This window comes from Papilio xuthus, unplaced genomic scaffold, assembly GCF_000836235.2.
Source record: "Papilio xuthus unplaced genomic scaffold, Pxut_1.1 DF828258.1, whole genome shotgun sequence".
NCBI classification, from domain to species: Eukaryota; Metazoa; Arthropoda; class Insecta; order Lepidoptera; family Papilionidae; genus Papilio; species Papilio xuthus.
Genome location: NW_013530391.1, coordinates 1935579 through 1956116, shown reverse-complemented (window position 1 = coordinate 1956116; position 20538 = coordinate 1935579). Strand labels below are relative to the sequence as shown.

Sequence of the window (20538 nt, the reverse complement as noted above, 5' to 3'; positions counted from 1 at the left end):
GGGTTTCCGATACCTAAATCTCTCTATAAAATATATCGTCGTCCTTGTCTTTCATATGTAATAAAATAGAGATAACAACATTTTAAACGGGGGATATCGGTCTCAGAAACCCGGAGTAAATCATCTAAAATAATACATAAATCAATTTCATTATTTGACTGTGCACTTTATCAAATGATCTCAGATCTATAATTTATTGTTTTAATTCATTACAATATAAATGTAAATATAAAATTGTAAATAATAAATTTAACAAAATCTACAAAAGTAATTACTTGAATTCGCATTATCAAAAACATAAGTTTAATTGTTAAATCATCAATGTACAGTCAGCTGCATAAATATACAGTTACAAAGCTTCAGAAACTTGTAAACGTCTTTTGTTTTAAAAATATGTATCAACTTTCGTAATCCGTAAAGTTCCGACCATAAATACATGTTACTGTGAAATACGAGCGTACGTATTTTTGAAATCAAAGGCCTAAACATGTATCTAAAGTTGTGCAGCTGACTGTACAAAATAGGAAGATTTTTTTTAACAAAATCTATTCACAAAATGCTTTGATATCAAATACGGAATTTTTATCAGAAGCATATAATTTCTTAAAACATATTTTTTAAGCGAGAAAATATTGAAATCTTTATATACCATTTCAATATTCTATCATGAAGTATATAATGCTATTTGATACTGGAGTATAGTTAATATAAATGCTATTTATTATTGATTTCTTTGAATTTCATTAGTTTAAATGTAACAATTTATTATTATGACCTTTTCAACCTGACAGTACACAAAAAATATTCTCCGAATTTATATATAAAATTAAAATAAATAAAATGCCAGTTTCATAATACAATAGAGTTTGTAAGCATTTTTATAATTAGTATTTTTTATGTTATTGAAACTTGGAGTATTATGTACGTTTTATTACATTTGTGTTATGTAAAATTTTAATTATTTTTACGTCTATATGTAAAATGCTTTAGGCAAGTTAACGTACAAAATGTAAGCATAAAGCTATACAAAAATATACCACTCAATAAAAGATTACATAATTTGTATTATAGAATTATATATTTCACACATTTAGTTTTTTTTTTACAAAATTTTTAGTAAAGGCAATAAGGCCTCATTCATAAATGATTAACTTTGGAATGTGACTAATTGGCCAATATAATGCCCATAATATAGAATAGCCAATATATCAATATTTGATATGTTTTTAAAACCGATAGGATGTTTTTATGAAGCAAACATTTGGCACTCTAATCTAATTTCGATTAAATATCCTATCTAAAGATATTAATAATTCAAATATTAGTTGTCTGTAACGCATATTATATTAAAAAGCATAACTAAGAATGACCTAGTCTAAACAATCTAGGTCTAAGTGTTATCCATCTAGGTATAGGTGAATAACCAAACGTAAACAAGTTTATTTAAATGTCATTAAACTTCAAAGTTTTATACAAAAGAAAAGAAATGCAAATTTTTACCACTCATACACAATAACTTGTCCTTATCTTTGATGACGTCACTGTGTTTACTAAATCATCATATATAAGAAAAAAAAACAAAGGGAATAGTTTCGTCACTCATAACATGACACGCGACGGAAGGGGCGACGCGGGAGTGGGGGTGGGTGGAAGTGTGGGCGAGGACGTGGGCGTGGGTGGGGGAGTGGGCGTAAGCGTGGGCTAATGTACGGGCTGGGTGTCGCAAACCACGTGACTCGGAATTTGTGATAGAATGTTTCTATTATAGTGTATTGTGATGATGATGTTATCACAAATTTATAAACAACAAATGCTGTTCTAAAATATTTACTTGTTTTTTTTTATAATTACTATGTATTAGTTATTTATGTGATTTGCAGTCTTTGTTTACCGGTATATACTAAATACTGTGATAAATAAGAAAACTGAAGATTTATCATTTTTATGGTATGAATACAATAATGAAGTAATCGTACTTTTTGATGTGCGCTTTAATATTTAATATATAAATATATTTTATATCAAACATACTTTACAAATAGTTTTAATACGAGTACACTTTTACGGCTTATGTATTTTAATTTATAAATTTCTCGGTAAAAAAATACACATGCAACCAGTTCATTAGTTCCCAAAGATAATTCTATTATTGTTTGTTTTGCTATGTTTTAAAATACATACACGGAACATATTTGTGCTGTAAATATTTGTTGAATTAAATTAAAATATAGCGCAATAATAAATTGAAATTAAATAGCGCCTATCGCGTTTTATGCTTTACCATGTGTCAACTATGATACTCAATTTTTTTATAATATGTATGTGTATTCATTAACGTTTAGAAGATATAATTTAAGATTATGATTTCAAGCAACACCGGCGAAAGGCAATATAATTGCATAACAAATATACGATATATAGCTAATTGTATTATGTCAAATGGGTGTACTCATCGTGTGACGGGCACGGGAGCAGCCGCGTTACTCGAGGTAGCTGCTACCCGGCGCTCGGGGCAGCCGCAGCTACCGCGGCGCTCGGGGCAGCCGCAGCTACCGCGGCGCTCGGGACAGCCGCAGCTACCGGGGTATGTACTCGAGCGGGTACCAGGCGACGGTCTCCTCGCGCAGCGGCAAGGCGGCGAGCGGTATGACGACGCCACCGAGGAACTGGTTCTCCTGCAGGGAGTCGTAGTGCCACACGGTGGCCTGCAGACTGCGGGTCTCCACCACCTCCAGCGGCAGCCGGTACTCCAGCATCTCCATGAAGGACGGGTGCGAGTTACGCTTCAGCACCCTCGTCTTCCGCTTCGTTTCTTTGGTTGGATCAGGGACTAAGTACACCTGCAAGTTAAATAGCAACTATGCTACAAATATATGTCAACTTTTCTGTTGGAGAAATTAATTAAGAATTATTATTTAATTATGATTATGGAGAAATTAGAATAATTTGATTGTCTTTTTTTAAATTAAATATACTTTGTAACTCTTCACTTTGAAAAAATTATAAACCTCCATTCGTAATTATCGGTGACGTACATACGTGCGAACGTACAGACGTACACGTGCACGTAGTGCGTACGCATGCGCATTACCTTGACGTATGGGTTGGGTGGCAGACCCTGCGGCGTGGCGGCGAGCGACTGCGCGTGCAGGATGAGCACGGCCAGCACGCCGCCCGCGTACTGCACAGACAGCTTCAGCGAACCCGACCCGCTGCTCTCACCCTCCGCAGACTCGCCTGCACACAAACACGACAATTATATTTTAATTTAAAATAAGCATAGCTCTACTTTGTGTTTATTACAAAGTATGAAAACATAAACTTTATTACAAAGACACACTGCTCTATTATTCAATTAAAAACCCTCGAGTGACAGTCAATATTAACAAACGACAGTCAATAAAACAAAAAACTAGCGAAGCAGCCGCTGCCCATAGACATCTGCAGTCGCAGATGCGTTCCTACAATCGGAAGAGAGGGGAAGCATAGAAAGAGTATATTTTTCCATCCACTCCTTTTCTTTACACGAAACGGGTTGGAAGAGAAGGGAGCCTAAAATGAGATGTCTATGTAAGGTACTTCTATGCTTCATCCTCTGCGGCTCGACGTCCTGCTGGTCGCGCAGCAGGGGGTGGAAGAACGTGTAGACGAGGTCGGAGTGCGCGATCTCGTCCGCCAAGTTGAACAGGGAGGTGAGGAATGCCTGCACGTCGCTCAGCCGGCGCTCCGCCACCTGCCGCGTGTTCGACCGCCCCACGTGCAGACCCGACGGCAATCTAGAATTAACAGATCAAAACGATATGTCTAGGTGTTATTACGTTACACTCTTACTCTCTGCTTTTCTTCATTAATCTATACATATAAATATCAAACTGGTGTGTCTGTAGTATGTACTATAAAAAAACTTATTTTGTGTCCGCGATTTATTAGGTTTATCCATAACGAAAATTAAATTTTTAAACTTTTCCATGTTTGTTCCGGCTAATTTTCGGAATATTGTAGTCTATTTCCTTTTTTTAGCTGACTTCAAAAAGAAGGTTATCAATTCGTCTGTATGTTCATTATTTTTTAATTCTGCTTAGACGAAGCCGCGGGCGACCGCTAGTTTTTATTTATAATTTTGCTGTTTCATTTACTTTCTTTAATTAAACAAAACATTATCAAAAAGCCATAACATTGATAATCCAGGCGCTACCATTTTGTTCTATAGATGTAAATCAACCAAATTCCATCGTATCCACTAATCGGATTTCAAGATCGATTATACATTTCCAATGAACATGCCTCCGTGCGTCCGACACGATAACTTGAATATATTTATAACAGAAACAATTTGTTACTGATAAGATTACATTATTCAAACTGCGCCTGACACTCGGCGCAATCTTATCGAGCAAATCGCGAGTACCCATTCCGCTAACAGCTCCGGCTGCTTACTTACAAAACAAAATACTACTGGAAAAAAACAGTGCAATAACGCCCTAGGAAATATACAACAGTAAATTCCAAAACAAATTGTACTTTCAACTACGATTAAGTGTAATCGTGCGCCAGTGTCCATGATTTTAATTTTAAGTGGAATAATGTGTTCAGTTTTGATGTTGAAACTCAGAGGATTTAAGGCTTCGTTTAATTTGCTGTCAGGAAAAAAGCATGGCGGGGAAAAGTCTGAAAAGTCGTCTGATATACCTGTACTGGGCGCTTATAGGAGGAACAAGGAGGAATATTATGGTAATCTTACTAATATTATGAATACGAATGTTTGGATGGATGGATGTTTGTTTGAATGTATCTCCAGAACGCGTGCATGGATCTCGCTAAAATTTGGCATGTAGAACAAAGTCTGGAAGAACACATAGGCTACAATTTTTTAATTTAGACGGAGTCATGGACGACAGTACGACTACTAAGACATATTACATTAGTATATTTCACACGTGGACAGAACGTTTTACGCGGTTCTGAGGATAACTTTACCGCATAGGGCTAACCTCTATGGATAGCATTTACAGACTAAATGAAACTGTACACCTGTCTATAAACTTTTTTAACACAAAACATTTAATAGTTATTTTTAATTTTTGATTTAAAAATTCAGTGTTAGGTTAATCTAATTAACATCCTTGGTGAACTCAGATAACATTTTAATTCGTTAAACCAAAAGAACGCATTATATTGTGTTATGTCTCTTGATAAGAAATCTACGTTATCCGGAAATTGGAATGACTCAATGTATAATCTTTTTCAGTCAACAACATTCCTAATAACAGTCCTAGAAAGTTGACACCTACAATGACTTCAAATCAACAAAGGCAAGTTAACCAGCATTTCAAAAGCACCAGTAACTTAGTAAGTGTTGACGACAAACATCAAAATACTAGGAGAAGTACAAGCGACATACCTTCAGGTCGCGAAAGAAAACAAAGCAGAGAACATAATGAACAAAGGAAATCAGAATCACAGAAACCGGAACAACGAAAGAGGGAGAAACCACCTCGTAATATAAACAAGTCAAAAGAAACAAATGAACCACCACATCAAGAGAAACCAAGAAAAGAGAAAAAGAAAGGTCGCGCTCCTAAACCACCGACAATACCACAACATACATACTCCAGCAACACTCTGGAAAGTTCCATAAGCAGAAGTAGCGGCCCACCTCCTTACTCCGCTGAAGTAGTACCCAATCAGTACGATAATACTGGCAACACCAGCTTTAGTAAACCATTGGAAGAGAGTAGTTGGGACCTCGTGTCACAACACAGGGAACAATTAAACAGACCACAGACTAAATCTTCTCTAAAACCAACGAGCAAGGTTCTTGATTTACACTATAACGCTGGAATTCAGACCTCTGTGGAGGTTAAAAACAATAGTGAAGTATAACTTGAACACAAGTATAATGCGTGCGCAATAACATGATATGCACGTTAAATACCGCGCCGCTCTTTCATAACAAGAGATGCTCCTATATTATGTACCTTAATATGATAAGACGTGACGTCACGGATGGCAAGTATGACGTCACTACTCGTGTGCTACGTTTATAGTTATATTTTTTCATCAAAATTAGCTAGTCTTATCTTATCGTTGTGTATATTGTATGTAATTAAGGAAAGGAAACTATACATTTTTGCGCATAGTTACATCCAAATGTCAATTGTTTTGTTAAGTACTTAAGTATATCTAAGTATTATGTCACTTGATACTTTAAGATGATTTTTTAGAGAATTATTAAAGTGTAAGTTAAAATAAATATAAGCTACTTTAATATTTATTTATTATGAATTTTATACTTTTTTTTTAATTTCGTAAGTATTTTATTAAACTTATTTTGAATAAAACTAGTTAACTTTTTATTTTATTTTCACTCTTTCTATCCCTAGCATATTTGTGGGTTGATTCGTCATTCCCGCAGTAGTAATTTCAAGTCTAGTTTAATCTTACTAATATTATAAATGCGAATGTTTGGATGGATTTGAAAGTATCTCCAGAACGGTTGAACGGATCTCGATGAAATTTGGCATACATAAATGACATAGTCTGGAAGACTACTAATTATGTTTTTTTTTAATTGCGCGGACGGAGTCGGTGGCGACAGCTAGTAGTTGATAAAAAATACATAATATAACTGTTAATGAAAGTTTTATAGATATGTGTGTAGATATGAATAAAAACTGACCCGTGAACTTTAGCGAGTGGGAAGTGCAGACATATCTTCTGGTAGAGCTCGGTGAAGTGCTTGTAGGAGCGGTAGAGCAGCGAGGGCGTGGCCTGGCCCTGCCGGTACACGCGTAGCGCGTACACGTAGTGCTTCTCCGGGTCGTAGCGCTTCTCGTAGCTCAGGCACTCTACGCGGACCAGCCGGCCCTCTTGTGACATACTGCGACCGTATACATCATGTTATTTTATTGGAACAAACTGATAAAGACCACATTAGTTGATACTTACGTGTACGTTCGCGGCATGAAGGAAAGCAGTTCAGAAGAACTGCTGCTCTGGTCTCCGCTCGCTCTTAGCTGCGCCAGATTGTGCAAAAAGAAGTTGATAGGTGTAAATCTAAAAAAAATACAAATTAAATTAAGAACTGTTAGAAAAAAAAACCGACAGTGTGCCTAGCCTTATTAAAATACCAACGTTTATGTCCCCTCACTAATCAACCTGAGAGTTGACTTGGTAACGAAAGCGCGCCATTCGCGCCAAAAGATTCTAACTAATAATGTCTAAAATTACTAATTCAGAATGGCAACGTAATCATGTTATGATGACAATAGTCTTCTCTCTTTCCCTCATACGCTCTATTTATCTCTCTCTTCCTTAGTCTCTCTCTTTCTCTCGTGTTGTGTGTAGGGGAAGGGAGATTGGTGGAGGCAGGTACCTGCTCTTGAGCGAGGAGTGTATGAGGCGTGCGAAGGCTGCGGCGGCCTCAGCATTGGTAGCGGCGGGCAGCAGCGCGGCGCGTACGTAGCCTACCGCCGCACTCGACACACCCGGCACACCAGACATCGCCATCTGAGATTCACGGGATTTAACATCGCCATATTGCAGAAAAATATGAATTTTATTGCAAATGTTAGGAATATTAAGACTGTATACTAGAATATCACCCTGTAGAAATGTCGAATGTCGCGCTTAGAGAAATGAGTACTAAAAAGTCGTTGTCTATTAGTGAGTACGTACCAAAGCAAAGAGATCTAGTATATGTGAGCGATGCGCGCGCACCACATTAAAGGCCATGCAGCAGAGTTCAACGAAGTGCTGGAAGCGCTGCGTGGGCCGATCGCCGCCATTTATCACGTACGCCATGTCGTGTGTCAGAACGAACGGAGCTCGGTCTCTGTACAGAATCACAATAAACACGATTGGACAGAATCCGCTATCCAATAGACATCCACACATTTTACTATTTAACAGTAGCAGAATTATTTAAAAAAAGTGTAAATACATACCTCTTAAAATTGCCAAACATCTGCGCGTCTCCCAGAAACTTGCCAAAGTCAATATGGAAGAGATGTCCTGAAGTCTTCAACATGATATTATCGTTGTGCCTGTCGCAGATGCCGAGCAGGTACGTGGCCACACTGTACCCCGCACACGAAGCTGTTCATACAAAAACAATATTTCTGTTAAAACATATTAAAAAAAAATTACATACAAATAAAATTTCATGCCAATGATCATTTTTTTTAATCGACATTAGTAAAACTATCGTAGTTATCAAATGGTTCCTTAAAAAATCGCTTAGTGTAGATTTCTTACAATAAATCTGCACTAAAGAACATCCTTAGTGTATATTTGACGACTCTGCGTGTGACAGGAATTATTGTTTCATTTATTTTGAATTGCCTTGGCCCAGGAGCTATTATATTTATAAGGGAGAAACACAAGGAAGAGAGAGGAAGAGAGAGATAGAGAATGGGGAAGGGAGGGAGGTAGTAAAAAACAAAATAATGCATAATATATGTTTATAGTTTACCAGTAAAGTTATCCCTAGCGCGCTGGTACTCTAGCTCTGAGGGGTTGTGCTTGGCGAGCCACTCCGCTATGGGTTTGTCCTTGAAGGAGCCCGTCAGCCCCCACTCCGTCTGTATGGCGCGCAGCGTCTCCGCCTCGCACACTATCTCTATCATACCTTCACACAAATACATCAAACAATCTATCATAATTCCATTACGGTAAATAAAATAAAGCAATTATTTCTATACACAAAAAAACAAATTTGCAAATATCAAAAATCCCAATCATAGTATCACGTTTATACACACTTCATGATCTAATTATTATTATACTATAAAAAAAAAACAATTAAGGAAAATGACTAATCATGCAATGCACGTGGAAGTTTTATGAACTACCTCTTTGGTTACTTGTAGGCAGGGCTTGGAAGGTGACTATCCTGAGGTCGAGGCCCGCCTTAAGCCACAGCGTGTCCATCACCTTTATCACTTGCAGCACCAACGCGTCCTGTCTTAGATCATCACCAACCTAAACACACGACACATAACAAATTAATCTGTTAAATATTTATTGTGGAAAATAAGTTACAGTGCGTACTTGTGTACATACCTTAAACATCGCCGGCACAACTGCATTGTCTACACCGATGAAGTTAATCTTGAGAGGTAAAGTGTTCGATGAGAAATAAGAACAGGATCTGAAAACATTGGATTTTTTTTATACCAAATACATAAAATAAAAGAGGTTGACATCCGCTCTCACATTGGTCAAAATATGACTGGCTGTCAAGATGCCGTAAGAGCCTTAATGAATAATTGAGTAAATTATATTTGTCATTTGCGTACGTGCACCTTTGTGTTCGTTGTGTACTTGTACGTGTGCGTGTTGTACGTACTTGATGTCAACGTCATGCACGTATCTATGCAGTGCGAGGGGCAATGCGACAGGCTCTTGACGCAGAAGCGCGGCCAGCCGCTCGCCACCCGCAGCTAGCGCTCGTTGACGCACGCCCTCCTTCGCGCACTTCACTGACAGGGCCACCTCCGACACCGTCTAACACATACAATAGTATTAACATTTAAACCTTTTTTCGTTATAGATGTAAATAAAAACTGTCTGTCCGTGTCTGTACGATAAGTAAATTGAATATAGGGGTACCTTGACTAGCAGCTGTTGTCTGAGTAGCGTGCGTGTGAGGTTGTCCCCGCAGACAGCTAGCAGCGCACGCAGCAGCAGCCGGTACCGCCACGTCGCCGTCAGCGTCGCGTCCACCTCCGTACATTCATTCGCGTTCTCCTCCAGCGAGATACCCAGGAACTCTTGGCTCGGAGCCTAATAATTTTACACTAAATAATTTGCCTTCTTACAAACATATACAAATAATAATTCACAATTCCAGAAAAATAGATTTTGGTGGTTTAGTTTTCATTTTTTTTATTTACCTGAGGCACATTTGGTAAAGAGTGTACCAACAACCAAAACAGTTTGTGCGCGACGGCCGGCGCTGAAAGTGCGCGGGATAGCAAGAGCTCTGAAAAAAATATATGAATTAACCCTTAGCATTAAAATCACATTTTTATCTAAAACCTTTTTTAAAGACATTTCCAAATACTTTTAGTGTATATATAAAATCACATACCGACAAGTGGACTGGCTTCATACGTTTCGTAGCGTAGCGCCTGCGTAAGTTGCGGCAGTACTCTAATCAGGTCATCATCCGACATGCCGTTGATCAACTCCGCCGCGAACTCCCGCACAGCCATGTCGGGGAAACTGAAGTACAAATTTGTTAAGCAAGAACTATTAACCACGAGATTTACTGTAGTTGCAAACGCTTTGAGAATTACCAGGGTAGCAGAAGATGCATGGCGTTGAGCGGCGAGGGCTTCTGCCACCGTTGCAGCAGACGCACGAGATGGGCGCGATGCTCCCCATACCAGCTGGTGGCGGCCAGCAGCACCAGCGGCAGCGCGCCCGCCAGCTCCACTAGGTACTGGCGCTTCTCCCACATCACCTACACATACACACAAAATCACATTTAACTTGACGTAGCAAAATAGGTTCCAATTTTAAAGCGACCTCTGGTGGCCGTAAGATGTTACCTCTCTCCCCTCAGTAGGCATCCTCTGGTAGGCGCCCTGCTCTATGAGGTGCAGCAGCTGAGACTGCGTGTGACCATCCAAGGAGTCGAAGGCCGGCAGCTCCTCTTGCGTGCTGTTTTTCTGTTTCTCCTCGTCCCCGTTCGTCCACTTCACGCCCGTACGAGTGTAGATTGGAATCTCTGGAATATACGAAAGTCAATAATTGCGTAAAACTAAAAAATAAGGCCGTAAACTTGGTTAGCTATAGAATAAAGAGCGCTCAAGGACTGCAAATTGAATAGAGAAAAAGATAGCACGACTTACGCTCACGGCCCAAAGGGATTTCTTTTTTTGACAAAACAAAGTAATATTTTGCGTTTCATGCAAGTTTTCATGAGCATATGCTTGAAATATTTGTGATGTATGTATGTATGACTGACCAATGTTGATGAGTGGGTACGGTGCGGGCGGGGCGTGCAGCGGGTGAGGCGCGGGCCCGATGCGCCGGTCGCACTGCGCCGGCCACAGCGGCAATACGTAGTTGCCTGACGCCAGCATACTGAACACAATACAATATTTATTAATAGTAATAAAGAACAATAATATTTAAATTATAAAATTACGTAAACACTTTTTTGCACTCGGTTACAAACATTTTGAAATAAATAAGTAATAATAAAAATTACGTTATAAATACAAATCTGTTTTACTGACGCTACATTTTTTTAAATTTGAAAGCTGTGACGTCACAATATTACGCGTCTCATATACTTTCTTATTTGAAAGGAATCTACTTACCAGTCGTAGTCGAACAACTGTATGGCGGCCCAGCCGAGCTCGACCTGTTCATATTGCACGCCGCCCGTCTCTCCTCCCTCCTCCTCCTCCTGGCTGGCCTCAGCTGCCTGGTGCTGGCTGTCGTCCGTCCGCTGCGTGCGTCCGAACAGCGTCAGTACCAACCGACACTCGCGAGGTAACGTGTTCACAGGCATATCTTCTAGATTCAACCTGAAATTATTACAATAAAAAGATAAACCAAAATATAAATATAACAATTTCAATTCATTTATTTAAAAATAAAATAATATTAACCAAACAAACTGCCCAACTCGGAAAGTTTTTGTCTCTAGATATGAATAAAGAAGAAAATAGGGTATAAGTAAAAGATTTATTTCTAGGTTCCGTTTTATCAAATAAACAAAAATCGCTAAAACTTTACCACGTATCGAAGATAATTCTCGGATAGAATCCACCGCACTCTATCTTAGAGGAATGCGTGGCGTGTACTGTCTTCAACGGGCGCGTGCCGTAGTATATCTGCGCGTGGAACAAGTACTCGTCATGGCTCCAGCACATCGGCAGGCAGTGCACCGCCTCGATACAGAACAGCATCGTCTCCGATATACTATGCGCCGCAACAGCTTCTGTACACAAGTTAACAATACTTAGTTAATTTAGTTGGAAACATCATAATAGGTACCCAGACAATCGTATGAGTCGCTGAGCACAATTTTAGATGTAGCAGAGCGTAAAGGGATGACCTTGAGACGCTGAAAAGATCGAAATGGCCTATACACAGATGTCACTAGATGGCACTAAGAATAGTAGCGGCCCCAAAATGTTAAGCACTGCAAAATAGATTCAAGAAGCCAAATTGTCGCTTTTATTCCATTATTTTACTGGCATAAAGGCTTATTATTTCTATCAAAATAAGGTTATAATATTGTAATAAGTAACTGACTGTTGGGCTGCGAGGGTGTGTTGGGCGGATCTGCGAGCTGGAAGTCAAGCAGGCGCATGCGCGTGTAGAGCGCGATCAGTGCGCGCACAGTGTCACGTACGCGTGCGCACTGCTGCGCCACCGCCTCGCGAGTTGTCGCAGCGCGCACCGACACCTGGCAGTAGGGACCATTCTCTGATTGAATCTCTGGAGTCACTGCGTTGCCGTTGCCCTGGAATAACACATCACATTAATTACTAAATTATTACTTTAGTATTAGTATAGTGGAAACTGGATAAGTCAGAGTATATTTTGTCGCTTCTAGAGTTATCTCTAACCCGAGTTTCTTGCTTATGGCGGTCGTATGTCAAGTCCAGACCATGACTCTGGCTTATAGAAGTTTCTTGCTTCGACTGTAATACCGTTTCTATGTAAAGATAAGCCAGTATTCAGCCAGTATTTGTCGCGATTGTACTTGTTAATATCACGTAGTAGATACCTGTGCGGTGCAGGCCTGCGCGAAGGCGTTGAGTGTGTACGTAACGTGCAAAGTCTCGACACCACCGGCGAGCGCGCAGATAGCTTTCACCGCCTGGAACACCGCCTTTGGAGAGCAACTGCCTTCAGCGCCCACCACACCAACTGCACGAGATAATTCACCTTCCAGTGTCTCTGAAAGGAACACAATCATGGTTTTAATTTGATCACATTTGGCATGTGTTTCACAACTTGGTAAATCCCTTTATAGTTGACTGACCGAGCAGTATAGAGAGGTTGTCGAAGCTGAGCGTGGTCAGGTCAGGCATGAGGTCGTCGAGCGTGAGGTGGGCGTGTCGCGCGTCGTCCCGGTCAGCGCGGCCCAGTGCGCAGTCACCGCCCTCGTGCAGGAACAGACGCACGTCCTTCTCCAGACGCACGCACTCGCGGATGTAGTCGTACTCGCTCAGAGAACTGCCCGCTGTTAGATATTCTTTGGCACCCCATACCTACAAAACAAATAGCAAATAATATTCACGCTTATCTTACTAATATTATTAATGCGTATGTTTAGATGGATGGATGGAGTTCGGTTGAAGGTATCTCAGGAACGGCTGAACGGATCTGGCTGAAATTTAAGCAAGTCAAGGCAGATAAAGAACATAGTCTGGAAAAACACATAAGCTAGTTATTCAGTTTTTTTAATTCCACGCGGACGGAGTCACGGGCGACAGCCAACTCATAAGGTTAAGCGATATAATTTTTAGTTCAATTCAATGTGGTATCTAAGGTCTGAAAGGTTTTTAAAAAAAATACGTTTTAAACACACAATTACAGGTCGGATATGTTGATTAATCTTCTAGTACGAAAAGTAAAATTGTAACTTACTCTCAGCATGTATCCAGACATATCTGCTCTAATATCATCATCAAGGGAGCACACTACGGTCAGGATCACATGTTCTACGGTCGATTCAACTGAAAAAGTACAAAATATTTAAAAAACCATAAAATAAATACAAAATTCGATCTGGAGTTGCGACTTATCGCCGCAATACAAATGAGCATTTTCTAAATATAAAATAAAAGATGTTATAATAAGTAATTACCGTCGGAAGTAAAAATGATAGGTTCATCGGAGTGAGCATGATGTACTAGGATCTTAATACTGGTGTTGGGCGGGTAGCGGCCACCAGAGCGCGCTGCGATCACGTGTCCCGGGTTCGTGCGCTCGTCAGAGTACACAAACTTTTCTGAAATACAATCACGTATTTAAAAACACTGTCTTAACATTTTTCTCATCATGAACCTTCATGTTTCATAACAGAATACTCACTTCTAACATCGAGTACTAATTTTAAAAACGCCTTATGTTCACTGTCGTAATTTTTATTTCTAATCTTCACGATGCAATCGTAAAGTTTATTCTGCAACAAAATTATCATTTTAAACATCTGGTAAATAATTTATAATCATGAATTGGATACTAAAGTCTCATCTTAATAGTGTAAAAGTTGAATAGTTGCCTAAACTTTTATTGTACACTTTTGTTACTTAATGTAATTAAATAATTAAGAGTGTCTCAAAGCAATTAACAACTGTGAGTGCAGCAGTGTACACTCACCATGTGTACTACATGGTATACTCACCGTAGTGGGTCGTTTAGCGAGCGCAGGCACGGTAGGTATGGATTTTGGCGGGGGCGAGGGCAGCGTGTCGCGTTTGTTCACGGTCGCGTACACGGGCGTGTCTCGCATCTCCGTCTCTCCATACAGGAAGTCCAGCGGGTCATACTCCTCGTACACGCTGCTGCATTCACTTGCCGCTGCGTATTCTATAGTTAAATGCATCTATACTAGACACCATAGTTAAATATGCATAGAACTCAATCCGGTAAATGAAAACTTTGTCACAGTGTGCAAGTACAGTGGGATATAATTATGACAATATAAGTAAGATAAGATTTAAATATGAATTGATATATTATATCCTTATATAGGATGTTTCCTGAGAAAACATCAATTTATTACAAAAGGTTATTTGTTATTTTAAAACGTGTTACTAGACATGCTTGTTTAACAAAACATGCCATGATATAACGAATAAAATGTATCTGAGATTGGATTGTGCAATTTGTTAAACGATTGTCTTGGTTTTTATTTCACAGGACATTGACCCCAAATTTCAATATTAAAACACACATGATAATTATGACCCATCAAAAACCCATGACACAAATACTAATTGTAACAAAAAAGCCCTCCTCATATTTTAAAAAGGAGTTTGAGATGTTTTTTGGCAATAAATGTTCCACATAAACTGTAGCTAAGATAGACTTTGTCTACTACTAGCCCTTAATTTCTGTATTTTTTTACCATAGTTTGATTTTGCAGACCATAGACAATTTTCAACCATAAAGATTCCCAATTATGAAAATTATTGACAGCTCTAAAACATAAAAACCCAAAAAAGTAATGAATGATTGCACACACTTCAAAATGATTGTCACTATTAAAAAACCATGTGCTAATTTAATCCCATGCGTGACATTTATTCCCTTTTTCATAACAGTACCTTTTATAGAAGAAATCCTGATAAAATCAAACTGTGATGGTAACCTTTATTGTAGTCTAATTTAGTAGAAAGTATAACCATTATTTACTGTTAGTTTCTGAGACTAAAATCTCCATTTAAGAGATATAATTATCTCTGTTTTGTTAAAGATAAAAGACAAAGATGACACTGTCTTGACTATGTTTTGGTCTCGGATACCAACAGTGAATAAGTCTATATAAACAAATACAACTTGGTAATTTTTTTTTAATTCTTAAATAAGTAATGCTGTCTTGATATTGAAGTATAAAGATATTTTTTTTGCAAAGTATAAATGACTATCACAGTTTGTGTAAGCGTTTGTGAGACACATAAGCCACTCACCGGAATGTACGTGATCAGTTAGTAGTGGATCGAAGGCCTCTAGCACACTGACTCTTACGCTACCTGCCTGCCGCCCACCAAAGTCGATCAGGTTCGCGGATTTGGGCAGACTGCCCACTACGTCGTTTGACTCGTTCGACTAATATACCATTAAAAAATATTAGCCTATGTGTGGTTACCGTACAACGGAGTTTATAGTTGGTTTCTGACAGCAAAATCCCTGGTTATGAGATATTGCTATCTCTACTTTATCAAAGAATATGAGACAGAAGGCGATATATTTTATACAGGGAATTTGGTCTAAGAAACCAAAGTCTTCCAAATAGTCAATGAATCTGAATCGCAATTTAACTTATAAGACTAAAAAAACTTAGAAAATCATATACAACAGTGGTTCCCAAACTTATTTTGTCTACTGCCCAATTCGAGAATAAATATTTTTTTAGTGCCCCCATATTTTCACATATTTAAAAACCACTAAAACTTATTATAAATTACTTATAATTTAATAAATTATTATAAATTAATTAATTATTGTAGCCTATATATGGATATTAACGGAGAATTCTAAACGAAACTTTTACTATGACCGGCAACTTGAGACCTGCAGCGCCCACAAGGGGGCGTTATCGCCCACTTTGGGAAAGACTGATATACAATGATGCAACTTACCCCAACACTAACTTCAGATGATTTACGCGAGCTATTGCTCTCCGCACTATCTCTTGATGGTTCCGTCTTCACAGTATGCTGGGTGTTCGATTGACTGACATTTTGAACCATATTGGATGGGTTGGAAGGTATTGGCGGGTATGAATGCATTTGACTGAGTTGGGGGTATAAACTAACTGGTCTTGTTGGTCTGGATATCATGTTTGTCGTGTTATAGTTATAGGTTGGTTGATTAGGAGGTGGATATCCGACATATGGGGTCGGAGAGGCCATTCTAGTTTGGCTATATGGTATTGTTTGTGTATACAAAGGTGGGTTTGTTGGGACATAAGGAGTTAAGGGGTCTTGTGAAGCAGGTATTGGAGTATAATATGAATATGCAGGTATGTTAGGTGCTAGAGGCATGGGCGCAGGCATGCCGTATGGTGCGGCTGCTGGATACGGGGGCACAGGGTTGTACGGGGGTGGATAGTTGTACCCATATTGTGCCGCGTATGGATACCCTGGTATTTGATTGTAAGGATGATTATTCATTGTAGGTGGGGTTTCTGGGGCATTAAGATTTATTTCTTCAGTCTGTTGCCCCAATCTGTTAATAATATAAATAAACTGTCATTACTGTCCTAATTAGTAAGTGAAATCTATCTATCTTACTATATAATATTATGAATGCGAATGTCTAGATGGATGGATGGATGTTTGTTTGAAGAACAGCTGCACGGATCTTCCTGAAATTTGGCATAAATGTAGAACACAGTCTGGAAGAACACATAGGATACTAATTTTATATTAAGGTTTTTTTATATCCCCTCAGAGAGTTGCAGACGGCATCTAGTTATACATACTTGGTAATCTGATCGATGTACTCTTTAAGAGAGGCATGGGAGTCCTTTGGAGCTGTCTTAGTGGTGGGACTTGTGAAGGATATCAGATCACTGCTTTCAGTTCTAGTAGGGCTGGTGCCTGTAGAGCGGTCACTAAAAAAACACTTGATAACAATCTAATGTAATAGTAAACATTCAGAAATAATGATTAATCATATATATTATTGGAATACATAGATAAGATATAACCAGAACCATATCATTGGTGGCAATTGTTTATAATACAATACTGTCTAAATTCATTTGTTGGCAAATATTACCATTCTGTATTGTTATAATCGACGTCTCATGTATTACGAAATTATGAAGTACATGACCACATAAAAAACTTAAATCATTGCTTATTTTATAAAAATCAACAACAAACAGGTTTAATGTAAAAGTGAAACTATATATATATAGAAGTAAGACACAAAGTAACTTTTATCATGAAAAATGATACGCCATATTTTCACTGCCCATATCAGTTCAACAAGATAGGGAGAGATATTAAAAATTAATTGGGTAATGTTAATATTTTCATGGTTTTTGTACCTAGATGTCTCTGATGTGGATAATCGTCCTCGCGGAGGCTTCCTTGGCGGCGGCGGCAGAGCCGGCGGGGGTCCTTCGCTGTCGTCGCGTCGACGCGTACTGCTTGCAAAATTGTCTCGGACATTATCTATTAAAAGATATTGATATGATAAATATGAATGATTTCATGAAATCAGCTTTATTTCTTGTACATTTTTAATCTGTGGAACTACAACCAAACAGTTTGTTTATTATAAATTTATAATTAATGCAAGCATAGCAGCTTGCGAAAATGTTAACCATAAAAAGATTGTCTTATATATTTAGATTTTTAATGAGAAATAAACATTACAGATCTTTTATAAGGAATATAACACTTTTATTCATTTTATGGATCGAAAATTTGTAAGTATGAATTGAATCTAGTAAGTTCTTTAATCCTTTGCCAATGTGTGACAATATTAATAAGTAGGAACATACATTGTTATTTCAGAAAAACATTTCATTCAACAAATTATAATCTTTGGGGCCTTAACTTCGCACTACTTGTTGCATGGAACACAATTTTAGGTGTAGCCGGGCATAATGTGATGTGCACCCAAAGACTTTTGGCTGCCAAGATATTTGAAAAGAACTATAATAATTTAACAAAAACTGTATCTGAATTTTCTTTGTATGTTTTACTTGTATGAAATACAATTATTGAAAATAAAGATTTTCTCCATAATTAATAATTTAAAAATTATAGTTCAGATCTACTGCCAATCATAGACCTCAGCCGAATTTTATTATTTTAGAATATTTATTTTTTGTCTGTTAATACATTTCAACAAACAAAATAACAGCTCTACCCTCTCATCCCTCTGCTAAGCTAAAACAAGGGTAAATGAACTCTACTTCCTTTCTGATTGATAGCTATTTTATCATGTATGAATCCAATTGAGCATGTTAAATGTGTGCGATATATTCACACTATAATCTGACATTTAACTTTTTATAGTTATATCTTATTGTCCAGTTCTGAAATTTATAACAGCTTAAGCAACAGTATCGGTTAAAAGACCTTGAATCTTCACTATAAAGAAGAGGGTAAACAAAGTTACGTCAGTTACCTGTATTAGACAGTAGTTTCTGTCTTCGAAATTGTTCAAGAGCCAAACTTTCTAAACTTAAAGCCTGAGCCTTTTCCAGATCCGCTTGGAATTGAAGATCGTAGTCAGACATTATGCGTTATTTTCCATTAACATCTACAATGTTATTTTCAGCAGTTGAGCGTGGGAATAATAAAATATACACTGTTTTTTAAACACATTTCACACCACTGTTACATCGTTATACCCTAAATAAACATAGCAGTCACTTATCGCGGCAACAATACTGTTATATTATCTTAGCAAAAGAGTGCGATAACGCTTTATTTATTTTAATTTTAAGACATTATACGATATAATTTTGGTTTTAGTTCTACTGCATCAAAGAGTACATAAAATAAGAGACGGGACTCTTGACTAATTAAATACACAAACGGAGAATAAAAATTGACATTTTCAATGCTAGCAATACTATGAACAAGTCTACGTTGCTACCAACCTAAAAAAATCTATCTGTCAGTTTCCTTTTTTGACGTTTGAAAGTATTATTCGAGGGAAAACAATTTAGGAAAAATAAAACAATTTCGTTAATTGCAACTTTAATTTAATCTTCTGACTAAAGCGAACATATTTTAAGAACGCAACATAATGCTCATTGCTTCCGTAATAATACCATTATTGTTTAGTTCACCAACAAAATACCCCAACTGTAATAAATTCACAATGATGGAACTCACAAACCATGTAAAAAAATTATGATTAGTTTTTACAGGTACAGATAGGAACTTTTATTGCCTGCCCATTTTTGTGAAATGTCTATGATAGAATCATAAATCAAATTAGTTTGAAAAACTTGTCGTGTCATGACCAATTTACAGTTTGATGTACAATATTTGAAACAATAATAGAGAGATATTCTATACACAACCTAAATAATGTTTAAGTTAATCTTTATTATTGAATCTTTTTCATGTTTCGAGCAAACCATTTTATACTAAATATCAAGCCAATTTAAAAGGTTAAAATTGTTCAAGTAATTGCTGGACATATAATATGTGCTTACTTACTTAATATTTACCACTTACCATGTAGAATTTGGCATATGTCTTGCACTTACTTTTATGTTATTTTCATAAATTTGTGTTGTTAATTTATTTTTCAGCAATCAGCAAAAGGTCATAAGTTCTAGTTCAACATTTAGTTCTTTTAAATATGAATAGAATGTAAAATTATATATTTATTCAAAAGATTAAATTAAAGTTGCAATTAACGAAATGGTTTTATTTTTCCTAAATTGTTTTCCCTCGAATAATACTTTCAAACGTCAAAAAGGAAACTGACAGATTGATTTTTTAGGTTGGTAGCAACGTAGACTTGTTCGTAATATTGCTAGCATTGAAAATGACAATTTTTATTCTCCGTTTGTGTATCTAATTAGTCAAGAGTCCCGTCTCTTATTTTATATACTCTTTGTACTGCATTTTATTTTACTGGGTAAACTTCAGGTCATCAGATTCATAGAGCAGACAAAATGATACTGTCGTTTTATCAATTTTATCATGAAATCGATTTTTGTCGCCTGGTAATTAAGATATTTCACGACTTTATTATCAAACGTAGACCATTTTTCTATATGGTGTGTTTGGTATATTTCCGATTTCTTTGTTACAGTTTATGTAAAGGTTAAGTTAAAAACGGCTATCGAAATAA

The 20538-nt window shown here is 37.5% G+C and overlaps 2 protein-coding genes across 4 annotated transcripts; one reads left to right on the top strand and one right to left on the bottom strand.

Annotated features, from left to right (window-relative positions):
- Positions 1-773: 773 nt before the first annotated feature.
- On the bottom strand, positions 774-19231 carry Pi3K68D (phosphatidylinositol-4-phosphate 3-kinase catalytic subunit Pi3K68D). 3 transcript variants are annotated; one of them, XM_013306223.1, is made up of 32 exons: positions 18850-19231; positions 17759-17885; positions 17186-17317; positions 16341-16929; positions 15669-15807; positions 14381-14565; positions 14068-14158; positions 13841-13984; positions 13621-13709; positions 13013-13241; positions 12755-12927; positions 12277-12487; positions 11755-11959; positions 11334-11543; positions 10976-11094; positions 10557-10735; positions 10302-10468; positions 10094-10227; positions 9897-9985; positions 9613-9786; positions 9350-9507; positions 9064-9151; positions 8853-8982; positions 8474-8629; positions 7947-8097; positions 7678-7834; positions 7376-7509; positions 6949-7056; positions 6680-6880; positions 3580-3776; positions 3092-3237; positions 774-2840 (listed from the first exon to the last, which is right to left on the bottom strand). In XM_013306223.1, the coding sequence occupies exons 1-32, from the start codon at positions 18959-18961 to the stop codon at positions 2577-2579; spliced, it is 5388 nt and encodes a 1795-aa protein (XP_013161677.1). In that variant the 5' UTR covers positions 18962-19231; the 3' UTR covers positions 774-2576. The 3 variants fall into 3 exon arrangements, with proteins under 3 accessions (XP_013161677.1, XP_013161678.1, XP_013161679.1); XM_013306224.1 differs by having other exon boundaries at positions 14381-14556; XM_013306225.1 differs by having other exon boundaries at positions 15732-15807.
- Positions 4183-6252, top strand: LOC106113453 (protein spalten). The gene is made up of 2 exons (XM_013306226.1): positions 4183-4731; positions 5249-6252. The coding sequence occupies exons 1-2, from the start codon at positions 4560-4562 to the stop codon at positions 5881-5883; spliced, it is 807 nt and encodes a 268-aa protein (XP_013161680.1). The 5' UTR covers positions 4183-4559; the 3' UTR covers positions 5884-6252.
- Positions 19232-20538: the final 1307 nt, after the last annotated feature.